General features: G+C 40.5%; 2 protein-coding genes across 2 annotated transcripts in view; both read left to right on the top strand.

The window, feature by feature from the left end:
• The window catches only part of LOC139915883 (integrin beta-1-like), a 34,413-nt gene extending 19,504 nt beyond the window's left edge, over positions 1–14,909 (top strand). The window contains exons 6-17 of the mRNA XM_071904660.2: positions 607–777; positions 904–1,142; positions 1,974–2,129; positions 2,562–2,657; positions 3,165–3,254; positions 3,992–4,132; positions 4,381–4,583; positions 4,833–5,071; positions 5,913–6,135; positions 8,357–8,589; positions 9,357–9,523; positions 13,550–14,909. Of these exons, the coding sequence (XP_071760761.2) occupies positions 607–777; positions 904–1,142; positions 1,974–2,129; positions 2,562–2,657; positions 3,165–3,254; positions 3,992–4,132; positions 4,381–4,583; positions 4,833–5,071; positions 5,913–6,135; positions 8,357–8,589; positions 9,357–9,523; positions 13,550–13,615 (2,024 nt within the window). The 3' untranslated portion in view covers positions 13,616–14,909. The remainder of the gene's footprint in view (positions 1–606; positions 778–903; positions 1,143–1,973; positions 2,130–2,561; positions 2,658–3,164; positions 3,255–3,991; positions 4,133–4,380; positions 4,584–4,832; positions 5,072–5,912; positions 6,136–8,356; positions 8,590–9,356; positions 9,524–13,549) is intronic.
• A 1,371-nt stretch (positions 14,910–16,280) lies between these two features.
• LOC139915882 (enhancer of polycomb homolog 1-like) overlaps positions 16,281–16,989 on the top strand; it is a 36,357-nt gene continuing 35,648 nt past the window's right edge. Inside the window, exon 1 of the mRNA XM_078287539.1 lies at positions 16,281–16,580. The gene's annotated coding sequence lies outside the window, so the exon portion shown is untranslated. The remainder of the gene's footprint in view (positions 16,581–16,989) is intronic.

Genomic DNA, 16,989 nt, shown 5'->3' with positions numbered 1-16,989 from the left:
TCAGAGAGTATTGTATTTGTTCAGCCAATCACAATCAAGGGTAATGTTTAAAACTAAGAAATAACTATTCCTGTATGAAATTTCCATTGGAAAAGATGAGGTAAACAGTCAGTCTTATACTGCTCATAGTCATGTGATGCTTTACATAAATTGAATCCCAAATACAGACAAAAGGAAGTACATCTTGTTGTAATTGAAGAGTTTTGTTCCAAATGAGTTGTCCACCATTTAAAAAAAAACAAGTGACACCTACTTCTACAAAATGATTGATAACATAAAATTACAATTAATTATGGTAGTTTTTGAAGGATAATAGGTTGGGAAACAAATGAGAACAGACTGGATTCTTTATTTTTCAGAGATAGTGAATGTTGAAACTAAGGTTTTCTTCCAAAATGGATATAGCATTTTGAAAATCTTTTTTTGTATTTCATGTCGAGACTGGTGCTTGTTTTCTGATTGTGACGCATGCTGTTGCTCCATCTCAACCTGTTTTCGCAATAAGGATAAATGAATCAAGCGCGATCAAGCTGAAATGTGCTCCACTGGCTGCAGTTGCATTAACTCGATGTACCGTTTAAAAATTGTGGCATCATTTTCTACCAGGTGAGCCCCAGACATTCCCGCTGAAGTTCAAGCGTGCTGAGGACTACCCCATCGACCTGTACTACCTTATGGACCTCTCCTTCTCCATGAAGGACGATCTGGAGAACGTCAAGAACCTGGGCACCGACCTCATGAGGGAAATGCAGGAGATCACCTCGGACTTCAGAATCGGTAGGAGAGACTCAGCTTCCTTGTAAAAGATGCCAAGCAATTGAAAAGTTGCAATGTAAAGGTGTTACCGAATCTCTTTGCCACAACTCCTACTGAAACCCTTGAATCCATCGTTCTCCTCTATAGGTTTCGGCTCCTTTGTGGAGAAGACCGTCATGCCTTACATCAGCACCACGCCGGCCAGGCTCATCAACCCCTGCACGGGAAACCAGAACTGCACCAGCCCCTTCAGCTACAAGAACGTCCTGAAGCTGACCGACAAGGGCGACGAGTTCAACCGGCTGGTCAGTCAGCAGCAGATCTCGGGCAACCTGGACTCTCCGGAGGGGGGCTTCGACGCCATCATGCAGGTGGCCGTCTGTGAGGTGAGAATCAGCAAGGCTCGCAAATTTAGGGAGTGCAGTATGTACTTTTTACTGTGTGAAGGGGCTGACACTAACTGAAATTATGCACCAAAGGTTATATAGACAGGAATTTCAGCAGTGGATGTGAAAAATGCCTGGATCGAAGTCTGCAGAAATTTTTCTTCTGTCTTTGAACTCTATTGTTTCTCCAGGACTTTAGCAAAGTTTGGCCAGGAGAGGGTTAGTGTCTTTCTAGTCTTTCTACCAAAGTTGACAGAAGTAAAAGCAAATAGAGGCTTAGCAACATCGAAGTGGAGCTCTAGATCCGCAGCACTGCTTGGTGCTTTTGGTTTTAGTTATCAATATATCTACAATAATAGATATCTACAATTTGAAAAATGAAAAATATCGAACCTCGTGCTCGTGCTAGGTGCAGATCCTTTGCACAACTGGTGAAGTATATATGTAGGTCGCACACAAAACAGTAAATGATGATGATGATGATGATGATGATGATTTTTTGGCACAGGAGAACAAAGAGACACAAACGAAGACAGTCAGCCTGAAATGTTTTCGTCTCTTTGTTCTCCTGTGCCAAAAAATTAAAAAAGATAAACATAATTCATTGTTTTGTGTGCGACCTACCTATATACGTCAACAATTTGAAAAATAAAAGCCTAACCTACTCTTACGAAATTATGCGGCCTTGACCTCTGCGCTGCTTTTTACTGGTTGCTTGTAATATCAGAAATCTAGGAATTAAAGCTTGTTCTGCTGTTGCACTGCATCTGGGAAAGAGTGTCAGCTAAATGCCTAAAATGTAAATCTCTCTCTCCGCCTCGGTGTTCCCAGGACCAGATCGGCTGGAGGAACGTGACCCGTCTGCTGGTGTTCTCCACCGATGCCGGCTTCCACTTTGCTGGAGACGGCAAGCTGGGCGGCATCGTCCTGCCCAACGATGGGAAGTGCCATCTGGAGAACAACATGTACACCATGAGCCACTACTACGTACGTATTTTGATTTATTTATTACCCTTTTTATATCCAGGGAGAATTGACTGAGGGTGCGTGCTCTATTTCAGCGACACCTTGCTTGACCCAGTAAAAGACATTCATACTGTTGGTCACAAAGGTGCTTCAGTGGGGCAATTGGGTTTTTTTTTGTACACCATGTTGAAGGGAACGTTGATGGTAGTTGTTGAGGGAGGGGAGAGCGTTTCTCATTCTCTCATCACACCCAGATTTATCTGCATGGTCCGGGATTCAAACTGGCAACTTTCCAGTCACAAGCTTGCTTCTGTACCCTTTAACCTCTACTGCCAACGCCTTGCTCAAACGCACATCAGTTACATTCAGTTACAATCATATCTACTCAGCTTTGACTTTATTATTTGTGTTTGATTGTCTATTGATTGCCTGTGTTGATGCATCATTTGATAGGACTACCCATCCATCGCCCATCTGGTCCAGAAACTGAGCGACCACAACATCCAGACCATCTTTGCAGTCACTGAGGAGTTCCAGCCTGTTTACAAGGTGAACTTCAGATTCTATTCTCTAGATTGTTCTTATAAGATTCCAGTAGCTTCTTTTATGAAATTGTTCTCTGACTTTATCTTTAATTCACATCATTTCAAAAATACGCTGCAAACAAATTAAAAATTAGTTCATGGGATCCATACCTTGGATTACGATAGAAGTTTAATAATTTGTATACAAAAACTAATAAAGAGTTTCAGAATTGGATTTCCCACATTTGAAATTGATGGCTACTCTTACAAAATGATTGATAGAATTGCAGTAAAGCACAGTATGGCTTACTCTTAAAGGGATGAACCATATTAATACCTTTTCTCACAAAGTATTTATGTTTTAAAGGATGGAGTAATCGGTTTTTTTTTAAATAGTAACTGATGAGATAGCAGTTTTTCCCAAATGGATGTACACGTTTTGGAATGAAACCCCTAGTTTCATGTTGCCTGAGGTGTTTGATCTTTGTCTGTGATATTAACTCGATCGATGTTTGTGCTCTGTCTCTCACAGGAGTTGAAAAACCTTATTCCTAAATCAGCCGTCGGCACGCTGTCCTCCAACTCCAGCAACGTGATCAAGCTCATTATTGATGCTTACAATGTGAGTCAAACTGCACGTGTTGTCTAGCTATGTTTGAGGGATACCTTGAGATTAGGAATTTGGTTATTTTTCTTCACAGTATACTTGTTTTTATTTTATATAACTAGGTAGTCAGTTTAAATGAAAGAATCTGTTAAGGGATACCTGCCCAGCAACAAGACAAACATAAACAACAATGTACAAGAGCAAAGTTAAAATCACATAAAAGAGAGAGCAAACGTTTTGAAATAAGCTCTCAAAAGGGCAGAGGGCTCATGGGCTGAATCTTAACTAAATAAAAGATAGACAGCACCTTATCAAATCACTCTCAAGATCCTTAATAATCAGTTAAAACGTATCAAGAGAGATCAGCTCTTGCAGCTTTAAACATTTTTACATTCATAGTGTGGGGAAAAAAAGTTTGTACATTTGTTGAAGAGTTTACTTAACATGGCTTGTTAGAATTGATCTGTTGAAACCAAGAGGCTGCACGCTTGTCAGTAACCGTGTTCTTCTGTTTCAGTGAGGAATGCCAACACTGCTAACAAGCCATTTGCAATGAGTAGCTGAAAAAGAGCATGTAGACTCAGCAAAACCACCACAACAAATTCTCCTCTCACAAAGTGACAAGTGTCTTGTGAAGAAAAATAACCAAAGGAAACGGGGAAAGAATGAATGCAATCTCAATGTATCCATGTAAAACCAAGACTGGAAGCATATTCAGTGTTGCATTTCTGTTTCTCTTTTCTGTCGGCTAGTCTCTGTCATCTGAGGTCATTCTGGAGAACGGCAGGCTGCCAGAGGGAGTCTCCATCACCTACAAGTCCATCTGTAAGAACGGTGTGGTGGGAACAGGAGAGAACGGCAGGAAGTGCTCCAACATCTCCATCGGAGACGAGGTAGAGAAGATCCCTCTCCACTTTATGTATTTGCACGTGTAAAAATGATAAAACACAGATAGAAGAGAAAAAATTTGGTACCGTACAGGTGAGACAAAAAAGAAGGTTCTTATTAAAACGTCTCACCTTAAAAGAAACAAGGAAAGAAATCATGAACATATCACAGGAGTCATGTCTGAAAAAACTAAGTATGAACTTTGAGGCACCCTCCCTCTTGAGTTTAATAATAAACTCTCTCTTCTCCCCAGGTGTCCTTTGAGATTTCCATAGAGTCCAAGAAGTGTCCGTCACATGGGAAGCCTGAGGTCATTAAGATCAAGCCGCTGGGCTTCACTGAGGAGGTGGAGATCGTGCTGAACTTCATCTGCGAATGTGAATGCTCCAAAGGAGGCGAGCCGAACAGTGACCAGTGCCACGAAGGCAACGGGACCTTTGAGTGCGGAGCCTGCAAGTAAATACCGCTCCTCATGCTAACTACCCACTTCTTCTTCTTCTTCTTCTTAGTCTAAACAAACTGGAAACATTAAATGTAAAAAAAGCTACCGGACAGCGGTGTTTAGAACAGCAAATGTTAAATCTTTCATGAACTGGCTATAGGTTGTATCACTATTAGATAGAGAGCAGCAAAACAGACATTTATTTATTTGAAAATGTCACCGATTATTACTTTTAACGGTTGAACTCCTTTTTGCTCTGTCAGGTGTAACGAGGGCCGCATCGGGCGTCTTTGCGAGTGCAGCAAGGACGAGGTGCGGACGGAGGACCTGGACGCCAACTGCCGCAAAGACAACGGCACGGACATCTGCAGCAACAACGGAGACTGCGTCTGCGGCACCTGCGAGTGCAAGAAGAGGGAGAATCCTGCAGAGATCTACAGCGGGAAGTACTGCGAGTGCGACAACTTCAACTGCGACCGCTCCAACAACAAGCTCTGCGGAGGTGAGGGTTGTCACTGGCCTCCTGGTTTTATTGGGCTCTATTTGTCATGGGTCTCATCTTCAAGGAGGTGATCAGTCAGGTTTTCAGGATTACTCCCATTCATACATAAAGAGAATTGATGGGAAATCCTACTGGGAAAATATATTTTCCTGCATTCTGTGTTCCTGATCTTATCCTTGTATCTCTCTAAAATTCTGCTTGACAGTTCTGACTAAGAATCACACTTTGGATTGGGGACTTAAATATTATTAAGAGAAAGGCAGTAGAGTACAGGAGCTTTGTATTATACCGTATTTTTAGAGGCGATCAGGCCTTTGCCATTAGGATCCTAGACTTTGGAACGACCTGCACAAGGAGCTGTGGCTGGTTAAAAGCTTAACACATTTTTTATAGACTTGCCTTTATGTAATTATCTTTTAATAATCGTTTTTGACCTTTACGTTTTTGTTTCTTGGCTTCTGCATTTACCTTGCTGTCGTTGCCTTTGCTGTCAATTTTAGTTTTTTGTCTTTTTTGCTCCTTTGTAAAGCGTAACTGTTTGAAAAGTGCTATATAGATGAAGATTTTTTTTTTTGTTGTTTTTTCTTTTATGCTTTGAAGAAGGTCTATGACCGAAAAGTCGCTATATTAAATTGTAATTTGCAATTGGATGGTGTGCGGGAGCCTTATATATTTTTATTTTTTCGTTTTTTGTTTTAACCGTGCAATCTGATTGATCAAAGACACATTCTAACCATGCTGATAACTCCCATAAAACACAGCTACTTCTGTTTTAGGAAAACCAGAGTTGGCTGCCACGCTAGCTCTTCATTAACCCGTTTCTTCTCCTCTGCTCTTCCAGGACACGGCCGCTGTGAATGCAGGGCGTGCATCTGCGACGCCAACTACACGGGCAGCGCCTGCGACTGCTCCCTGGACACGTCCACCTGCCTGGCCAAGAACGGCCAGATCTGCAACGGCCGCGGTACCTGCGAGTGCGGCTTCTGCAAATGCACCAACCCCAAGTTCCAGGGCCCGACCTGCGAGATCTGCCCCACCTGCCCCGGAGTCTGCACCGAGCACAAGTGAGTCTGGAGCGCCGGTGCTTAGACGGCAGGGCAGGAAAGGGGGGTTTAGGTCCAAATTTCAGGGTTTCCCAATAGGCTTGGATATTCTTGAAAACATGGAATTTTTCTGTTAATGTACTTGATTTTTATTATTTTAACAGAGAAATCACAGAAATCGGCAATGTGAGAAAAAAAAAAAAGAAAACAGAAATTTAAAAGGGGAGTAGGTTGCCAGGATTTACATTTTCTTTTTCCCTTTTTTAAACAGACAGTTCACACTCAGATGGAAAAAAGGGGATTAAAATGTCATCCTCTCAATTTGCTTGCGATATATTATCCATTTGTCCCGTTAAGCCTCACCTCTGTCTTTTTGTAGTCTTAGAGTGAAAGTCAAACATGCCATACTGTGTATATACAATCAACTATATTCATCCACCGGCCAAAAGTAGGCGGTTCATCGGTAAGCCAAAGCTTAGTTACTGCCTTTTTTGCTAGCAACTATAACCAAAGATTTTTAACAAATAACTATCACTCTTACTCATTTCCATTTCTATGTTACCCAGATAGAAAGAAAGACATCTAAACCCAACATTTCAGTGACCAAAAGTCTTAATGATGGGGGATAATGTGGAATTTTAAGAGTTTGTGGTCACTTTGCAGAAATATACCGGAATGTATTTTGCAGGTTTTTCACGCATTCATCGTATTAAATTCTCAGTCATGTGCCATCGAGTCTGCAGGTTTCAATTTCAACAAAACATTACAACAGCTGATTTCACTGAGTTCTTCCTCCTCTCTGGCTGAAGGTGTGTAAATCAGGGAAATCAGCTGCTGTAGTGTTGAACTGTTGGGATGAAAACCTGCAGACTCTTGAGCCTCGATGTTAATTGGTTGAGAACCATTGTAGTAGCTGTTGTGTTGTCAGCTGTTTTTTCTCCACAGCGAACCCAACTGGAGAGCAAACCAGACCGTTTACCCCTTCAGAACTTCTCAGAGCTGAAAAACAACATTAGCGAACAAAGAAGGAACATTTTTTTGGTCATGAAAGCGCTCCAACTTAGTTATGGAAAGTCGTGGAGAAGGAATATTGCATCAGGGTTACAGTTGGGAAGCCTTAAGTTTCCAATTACTGCTGTGGTCAGAATTGTTTTTACCCTTTGCTTCTTTGGCAACAAAGTTTCTGTAACTGCTACAATGTAATAAGCACAATGAGAACATGTCTACTTATTCTGTTAATGTTGATAAGGCTCGCACAGTTCTCAGAGAGTTTAATCCTTAGAGATTTATTTAAGATGGCGTATTAAGTTTTGAATGTGAAGACTAGCAAACAGCCTCTCCAGTTATTTGTATTCTCCAGTTATGGGTCTCATTTTCTCCGGTTAGTGATGTATGACTCCAGTAATCCAGATATAAAAGCCTACAATCCCCGATCCAGTCGATGCTTCCATGTGACAAAAACCGAAGAATCTCAATATCCAGAGTGACTTACACCTCAACAACACACATGGCTTTTGATACATACAGATGGGCATTTGTGGAGGTTGATCATGTGGCCTTTCAGTTACAGGCAGTCTCTCTAACCACAAAGCCACTGTGCCACCAAAAAATAGCAAATGCATATGTGTTTTGCACGTGTGGTCCCAGTGTGAAACGAACCATTTGAGTATAACACAAGCTAATTTTTTGTATCTTTTCCAGTGTGAACAGACCATAGAGTCTTTTAGATTCTCTCCCATCAGGTTTCCTCTTGAATAATCAGGTTATGTGCTAAAGCTGAACAAGTAATTGAAAAAAAATGCAAATATGATATATAAATATATAATATAAATTGCAATATGAACTTTTGCGATTTCCTAATCGCAGAGGCTGCAATTAATTTCTTAAGAGAGAGTTGCGTTTTAGAGCTTTTCACTTTTTTAGAGCTGCAGGTAATCTTTGGTCCATGAATCAAGTATAATATTGGTGAAAACCTTTCATCAGACTCAAACTCAGTAAATCCTGCACACTGACATCTATTTTTTTTTTTGTACAAAATCACTTTACTTTAAACAATTTTAAAGTTCTAAGAAAAACTTGATGATATCCATCGCAGTTGCAATATTCTGTAAAATAATCGCAAATAGATTTTTTGTCAATATCTTTCATCCCTATTACGTGCCCAGATTGGCGGCACAGTGTTGGCTCCAATTAAGAAAATCCACCAATGAGAGTGAACCGACCCCTCCTCCTCTCTCCACAGGGAGTGCGTCCAGTGCCGAGCGTTCAAGGCCGGGGAGAAGAAGGACACGTGCGAGCGGGACTGCAGCTACTTCCAGCTGATCAAGGTGAAGGATCGCGACAAGCTGCCCCAGCCCACCGACCAGAGCTTCCCGCTGACGCACTGCAAGGAGCGCGACGCCAACGACTGCTGGTTCTACTACACCTACGCCATCAGGAACGACACCAAGGAGGTCTATGTGGTGGAGATGCTGGGTGAGTGCTGCGATTAGACAAATATATCGGTTTCTTTCAATATTTTTATTAGATTCCTTATATATAATTATTATTTTTATATTATCTCATGTTTCAGTAGAGGGTTATAGCGTCCCGTGGTCTAAATGCTGTTTTTTCCCCCACCCTGCTAAGGTTAAAATTAAACGGGAAACACTAGAAGAGAGTAGTTGTAAAAAAAATATATATTTTTTGAACATGAAAATGGTGAAATTCAAAGATATGCACAAAATGTTGGCTATTGGCAGCTTCGATCCAAAAATATTGGTTGTGGTTGTTATTGGTTGGCCTACAGAAACCCAAATCAGTGGAACGTGAATTATTGATCCTGGGTATAGATGGGTGTTGAATAGCAGTGCCTGTGGGAACTGTACCATTTTTATATTATACATTTTTTTTAGATTTTTAGGCATCAAAAGATATTGAAAGGTATCAGAAAGTTTCAAAATATTAGGTTCCTACAATGAAATCTAGTTTTCAACGAGGGCATGTTTGTGGAGAAAATCAGTTGAGTGTGGTTCTATTCAGGAAAGAACATGACATGTTAAGATATTGTACTATTTCACTGTACCCTCACATTGTGAAATGTGCTTTCACGTAACAAAAAAGATATCAGGAAAAGATTTGGTATGGTTATTGAAAAATCTCCCCTACTTCTTTGTTAACAATGCTAATGAATGTTTAGATTCATAGTTCTTCCTTTCTAGATTACATTTACATTGACATTTCCCCGTGTCTCTGTGTTTCAGAGTGTCCGGCGGGGCCTGACATCATCCCCATCGTGGCGGGCGTGGTGGCGGGCATCGTGCTGATCGGCCTCGCCCTGCTGCTGATCTGGAAGCTGCTCATGATCATCCACGACCGCCGAGAGTTCGCCAAATTTGAGAAGGAGAAGATGAACGCCAAGTGGGACACGGTGAGTCGCTCGCACCAAAACTGCTGGATCAACAAGTGATGGGAACTTAGATTAACAGATAGCGATGCGCACATCAAGATGAGGTGCTGGGCCGGGTCAGTCACAGTAGAATGGAGTAAAGAGAAACTCATTCATAAACCCTTTACAGACAGTGTTTTAATCTGGGGGAATTAGAAATAAAGGCCTGTCTCTAATATAAGCCTGCTTCCAATAAAGGCCTGGTACCCTCTGCAGTTGAGGTAAATAAAGGCCCGGGCCAATATTAGAGGAAATACGGTACTATTAAAAGGTGAATGAATAGTAAAAACCAAGGAAATATTAGTTAACTGAGTCGTTTTTGGGTAAATTCATGTTCTGCATCGAATAAAATTTACCATCGTTTTAATGTGAACTGTATTGCTCCCGTTGAATGTTTTTGCCCAGATTCTGCTTATCTTAGTGTGAGGCTTTACTCTTTTCAACTGAACAAATGATGGTAAAACGGCGGTTATTTCAGCTGTTGCATAGCAAATACCTGCTGTAAGACTGGAAGTGTTCACTTGGTGAAATCATCTCTGGCTCAGGGTCTGCAGTTAATCTTCAACAGAGCCTTTTGAAGATATTTTTCACTGTGGGAAAAAAATGTGGGGGGAGGGAAGATAAGATGAAACTTTTTTGGTGGGGAAAATAGGTCACTGTAGTGGCAAAAGTAACAAGATTCAGCAGGGAAAAGAAAACTATAAGCACGCAAATAGAATATAAAGTAGGCAACAAAACAGTAGAAATGATAGTAAAAAATAGAATATGAATAATTGTGGGGTTATGTAACCGTATGCCACTGACAGTTCCAACACTTTGGACATATTTCTGCCCATTCTCTCTCAAAGGAAAAACAACTGCAACAAATAGATGTGACATTTGTGCACTACAAGTTTTAAAATCATGTTTAGGAAACTCCTCAGCTACTGTAAGCCTTTTTAAGTTGAGGGAGACTCAGGGTTGATATACATTATGAAAGGTTTGGGGAAATAATTTTGAGATTTTCCAGATGTTAAAATGTACGGAAAAGCAGAAAATATGAAATAAATGTAGGATTTGAGCACCACATTGCAGGTTGCTTGTGTGTATGCCAGACACGCGTTGATGATATTATAGCCAAAAGTGTAAAATGATTAGCCGGGGAAAAAATCCAAAAGTTGAAGTGTGGAAACAGAATGGAGATTTAAATTGGAATAGGAGGATCCCTGATCTGAGTGATGCATCCAGAGCTTGGTCTCCTTCAGTCTGTCCCGTCCTGGATCAACCTTGGCTCTGCATGCTGCTCTGTTTAGTCTCCATCCGCTGAGGGAGTGGCCTTCCCCTCGCTGTCAGTGCTGCCACTCACTGTCCACATGGCACTACTGCACCACCATAAAAGGCAATGAAGCAGAGAGGGAGAGGAGGGTGCTGGGTGCTGGGTGCTGGGTCACCGCTGTTGGAAAGCTCCATAGCAGCTCCCTGTTGTCTGGCAGTCACACAGCAGCAGCGCTCCAGTTTGGCAGTAGAATGGCTTGATGGGCAGTGAGGAAGCAGATTCATCACAGTCAGTGTTGAGGGAAGTTACTTGTAAAGGCAATTTGTTACTTTAATTTGTGGTAACTGGTGACATTGCAGTGTTACTCTATATTAAAAGTAACTTGTTAGGGTACTTTTGCGTTATCCACTTCAAAACATGCTGTAGCAATATGGCTTGTCCTGCCAATCATTGGTTTAAAATGCAATCAAACAGTAAGCCCATCTCATTTATATCAAGCACACTTGGATTGCTTTCTTGCTAAATTAAACGGTATGAGAGAAAAATAAAAGTAACTACATTCTGATGTTAACAAGTAATTAATCACGGTTTATAAGAATTGGAAAAACGAGTGCATTAAGTTACTACTTTCCACAAAAACGTTATGAGTAGCGTTACTCCCAACACTGGTCACAGCGATGAAATGGTCAATAAGATGCCATTATATGAGATCATGTAATGACCTCATATAATGAATGTGGATATTAGGGAGGGGCAGAGATGGATAGAAACAGAGAGAGAAACAGTGAGAGAAGAAAAAGAAACTAGGTAATAAAAGAGCAAAACCGTAATCATGAGTTACTATAGCACATAATTCCCTGACTCTTCCTGCTCTGCTCTGAACATTTTCCTCCAGACTTTTTGTATCTGTCCTTTCCTCTGCCTTTTCCTGCCAATCTTCCCTTCACAGTCTTTTTCTTTCTTCTGTGTTTTCCCTTCTGTCTTTCCTCTTTTCCTTTGTCGTTCTCCACCGTAGCAAGGGAACCCCATTTACAAGAGTCCCATTAACCAGTTCCAGAATCCCAGCTATGGGAATAAAGGCGCCGCCCTATAGGTCAAAGTTCGTATCGCCTGTTGGCTTCCTACTGTTGCATGTGCTTCCCCCTCTGCAGGGTCTTCACACTTTGTATGACTAATATTTCCATTCAGAAAAAACTTTGTTGTATAGATAAGAAGATCCCAATATTTTGGAGTGATTGTTTTTTTTCTTTGAACGGTTGGAAGTGGAAGGTTTGGTGACTGCATGTTGTGGTGATGTTAGCATGTTTAACTACAAGATACAGAGTTGTACGTTATGTTATATTGCTGTAAAGTATTTTTTCCCCACTAAGATCATTGCTAGATAGTAGTTAGCAGTGATGTCATGGTTAAGGAAAAGGGCGATGAACTATGAACTCCAGTTGGTGACATCCATAATGAAGTCCATTAACAAATTGATACAAACGAAGAATTATATGTGAACATTATTTTAGTTTTTACCTATTTCCATGTAATTTAGGTCACTCTAACACTCCTTACTTCATGTATGCTATGAATTGATATCACCGTTTATATCACCTTTTTAAAATGGAAAGAAATCTATTTCACTAATTAAAGGAGCATAAACTGAGTTTAGCCTTCATTATACAACAGGTAGTTTCAGCCAATTGGTCAAAGACTCATTCGAACCATGCTGATAATAATCCCATAATTCACAGCTAGCCATGCTGTATTGGTTGCTGTTCTAACTCTTGTAGTAAATATGGAGCTAGTTGGTGATCTGTCTTGTTTTCTCATGTGTTTTATTCTTATGTTTGTATAATACAAACCTTTCAGACAGTTCACAAGCGTTGGTAACTGTTGTATAAAAGCCATAACAGCTTCAAGGACGTTGTTTATCCAGTGGTTATGGGACTTTGGTGCTGAGAGACACTCTCAGGTGTTATTGCTCTGCTACATCACTGGTAGTTGGTAACCACTACTCACTGGACGGCTTTCTCACTCTGTGTGAACTGAATATAACTGATTTGTGCTGACTCTTGCTTTACTGAAACGCTTTTACATTGAAATGGCAGATAAAATGGAAGACATGCAGTTCAACTAGTGTTGTCACGTTAACCATAATACTGCTTCGATACCACTGCGAAAGTACTGATGCGTCAGTACTGAACTTTATAAACGTTCAGTACTTTCACCAAATGTGTTCTGCAAGCTGAAATTTAATTGCAGCATCACCTCCAGAGGGCAAAATTTTCAGATTGGAATAGTTAAAAGAAGAAGAAGAATTGGAATAGACAAGGCGTCAGTCTGGCTCTTGACTGCAGCAGTCAGAGTCAAACAGTCCAGCACGTCTTAACCTGGATCCCAGTTCACTTTAACTGCTTAATAAACTGGTGCCAGGAGTGAAATATGGAACTATTTTGCTTACATAACCGGCAAAAACACCCAATTATCATCAAAACCCTTGTAAAAGCTACAAAGCTGTCCAAGTCAATGTGGTAACACATTGACTTGATGGTTTTCTTGTTTGCCGTGCTAGTATTGATTTTTTACATATTGAACTTATTATTGGCATCAAAGTCAAAATTCTGGTATCGTGACAACACAGAGTTCAACCGGATTATGGTTTGACAAGTGCTGTGATGTGTTGCTTTTAACCCGATGACTCAGTCAGACCTCCTGAAGCGTTTTACTCACTCTTGTTGTTTTTCTGTCTCTCTTTCTGTGTTTCTCAGGGTGAGAATCCGATCTACAAGAGCGCCGTAACGACCGTCGTCAATCCAAAGTACGAGGGCAAATGATGGAGCTTTCCCTTCATCATGACAACACTGTATGCAAAAGAATCTGGGGTGGGGAGAGGGGGAGGGGGAGGGTGGGTTTTTTAATGCTCTCACTGTTTGTTGTTGTTGTTGTTGTTGTAGTCACCAAATGATAGCAGTGCATTTTTCCACTATTTCAGTATGTTTTACTAACTTTTTTTTTTCTCTATGCATCATTTGGAAATTGTACAGTCTGTATAAACGTGGGTTTTTATTTTTTATTTTTCTTTCCTCTGCGGAACTTGAGAGAATGTTGTGGACTGATTTGTAATTTTTTCCGCCGCAGGACTGGCAAGGTAACGGAAAGCCTGGTTGTGCCTTTCATAGAACCATCGAGCCATTAGTGTTTTGTTGAGGGTTGAATTGGATGTCGATGACGGGGCGAGAGATGAAGGGTTCCATTCCAAATCAATATGTAGCCAATTTTGGGGGGAAATTGCCACCTGGAATTCATCAATGTTTCAAACACACAGATGATTCTGTTGTGAGAAATGTTGCAACTTTGTAAGCAAAGGTGTTAAGTCAGCAATCATTTTGTCTGAGTAGCTGGAGGATCTCTCTTTTTGGAATGAAACTCTTCACATGTAGCGCTAGCCGGCCATGTGAGGCAGCAATGAATTGTGTACAGTTAGTCTTGGATTCTGTGTAAAGCCATATACGTAATCACAGAATAGGGTTGAAGGCGATAGTATGTTTTTCTAAGTGATGTATTCCATCCGAACAATCAAATGAAATGTATTTTTGTCTAGAAGAGACGTTCTTGTGGGCTGTCTTTCTAGATGAAAGGACGTCAGTGTACAGTAGTATTACTGTTTGGCTCCGGGTTTTAATTGCTTAATTTAAAAGCCAACTCAGGTCCCTAATTCTTCACAGCAATGCCAAATACACATAAGCCTGCCTTATTTGCTAACTAAAATTGCTTGTATTGAAATGCCTTGTTTTACTTGCAGGAACTGAATGGGGAATATTCCCAGCTTGCTTCTTTAAATGTCAGTAATTCTCACTCAGTTCTTATCTGGTGCCTAGATCAAACTTTTTTTATTTTATTTTATCAAACAACGGTGATCACATTTCATCACAAGTCTTTAAAGATCAGTGTTAAGGGAATGAGCTCAGCTCTTCATAGAATTTCCAGTTTTGTAAAGGAAAAAATAAGGTCACACCTGTCACCCTTGTTTTTAAGTGCCTTTTTAATTTCGTCAACACATTCACATTTGCAATTTTTGCTTTTCTGAAATTATTTATTGAAATAAAGACCCAAAACAAATTACCCCAATATTGTTACAGTATGGTTGTGTAATTATTGTCGTGTGGTGATGTGATTGTATGTTCAGTGTGTGTCTGCCTAGCGAGCCTCAAAGTTAGAGAAGTACACTTGTTATCAGAAGGTCTTTCGCTGCAGCCGATGGGAAAACTGGAGCAACAACAACCGGAACAAAACACAACTCAGCTGCTCCAGCGGAGATGCTCAAGTGTCCCTGGATAAAGTAACAAATCCTCCTCATCTTATTTTCCTCCATTCTGCCCACGAAAACAGACTCCCCCACCTCAACTTCCATGGTGTTAAATGATTATGTTCATATCAGTTCATGTGTAATTCACAGCTGAAACAACTGGTTATTGCTTCTTGCATTGTCGATAATCCTGACAAACGGGAGCATCTGAAACTGTGCTGGTTAAATTTGAATTGTTGCTTCGAAAATTTACAATTCCATCTACTACAATGTTTTCTTACCTAATGTACTCTATGCAGTAATGCTTTTTTTCTGCAGCACAAACACACATTCTATTTTTATCCTCCAAATATACGTTCAGTGTTGTAGATTAGAGAGGTGTCTTACAAATCCCTTGCTTCAGAAGGTTTGCTAAATGCTTGCAGAAGCGCTAATAAATAATGTTTTGAAGAAGCTGCTCTTGTAGCCTTTGAGAACAGGAACCCCAGTTGACTCTATTTAAGGGAAACAAGAAGAAGAAGATGAACATGATGATGATGATGATGTTGATGATGACTTTGAAAGACTTAAGATATGCTTCAGAAAAGATGGATTCTATTTTCCGGTCTATAAAGCCTGAGCAAAACAGCAGTGTGCTTTGTTTGTATGATACCTGAGTTTATTTAAGAATATTTGTTACGCAGGTTGTGAGGTGATCTGTGGATGTGTCCTGTAAGCCCACCTTCAGTGTGGAAGGGGGTAAAAAAAAAAAAAAAAAATCTTATAAACTTTGTGTAGCATTTACCTAAAAGGAGAGAACTTTACCAAAAGACATAACAACTGATAGTAAAATAAATTTAAAAAAAGGAGATAAAATTTGAGATACAAATTCAAACTAAAGATTGGGTAAAAATGAAAACAATGAAAGGTGATAAAAGTAGGACAAAACGTCTAATCTTAATCAAACATAAGAAATCAGCAATACGATAAGATAAGATAAAATATAATACAGCTAAGCTCAGAATGAATTTGTCATAATATTTGCCAGCCAATCACATGGCGTCCCATCCCCTTTGGCGCATGACGTCATCAACCCACAGGTGATTGGTGGCCCCCGCCGTCCAATCGCAGGCCGTCTCTTACAGCAAAGTTGTTAACCCCCAACAGTAGCACTTTGGTTTCCACCTCTCTAGTTTCAGCCTGCTTTACATCGACAGGAAAATAAAGACTTTTCATCGACAGAAATGCTCTCCGACGAAGTGGATTAAAAGCAGACAACGAGCCTCCCCGGCTGGATAACGGTTTATCGTTTGTATTTCTTAACTATTATGAAAACAACTGTAGGAGAGCTAGCTCTGGCTAACGTTAATGATAGTTAGCTGTCTCTCTCTCTCTCTCTGGCTAGCTACGTCGTGTGTCCCCTTCCCTGGCGTTTTTTTTTTTTTACTTGTGACCTGGAGAATTGTTGACCCATCTTTTTTTTAATCCCTGACGTGTGCCGAATTACCGACTTGGTGAGTATTTCTTGTCATGTTTTAACTTGAATCGTTGGCCGAAAAAAAGGCCCATCGTGAATAGTGTTTCTGGCATCAGATGATTTCATACACGCAATCAAATTCCTGGCTGGTCAGCTGGCTGTAAGTCAGCACTAAAACCACAAGTTCCTAATCACTTTGCCAGCTCCCAAAGCAAGCACCTTTCTATATTGATTGGTTTAGTCAAAGTAAATGTTGTCTAGTGTATAATACGAAATTTTGCTCACTATTCCAGCTACATTAACAGCAAAAATACAACACCGGAAACCTCATCTTAGCAGGGGGAAAATACGATCTGTAGAAGGCGTAGCCCAGGTGGCACAGTGCAAGCTTCAGAAACCTTTGTAACACAATTTAACGTTAGGCATTTTCACCATCTTGGCCAGAA

The sequence above is a fragment of the Centroberyx gerrardi genome, chromosome 13, assembly GCF_048128805.1.
Source record: "Centroberyx gerrardi isolate f3 chromosome 13, fCenGer3.hap1.cur.20231027, whole genome shotgun sequence".
Taxonomy (NCBI): Eukaryota; Metazoa; Chordata; class Actinopteri; order Beryciformes; family Berycidae; genus Centroberyx; species Centroberyx gerrardi.
The sequence above is the reverse complement of the archived record's forward strand: the minus strand, read 5'-3'. Positions and strand labels throughout refer to the sequence as shown.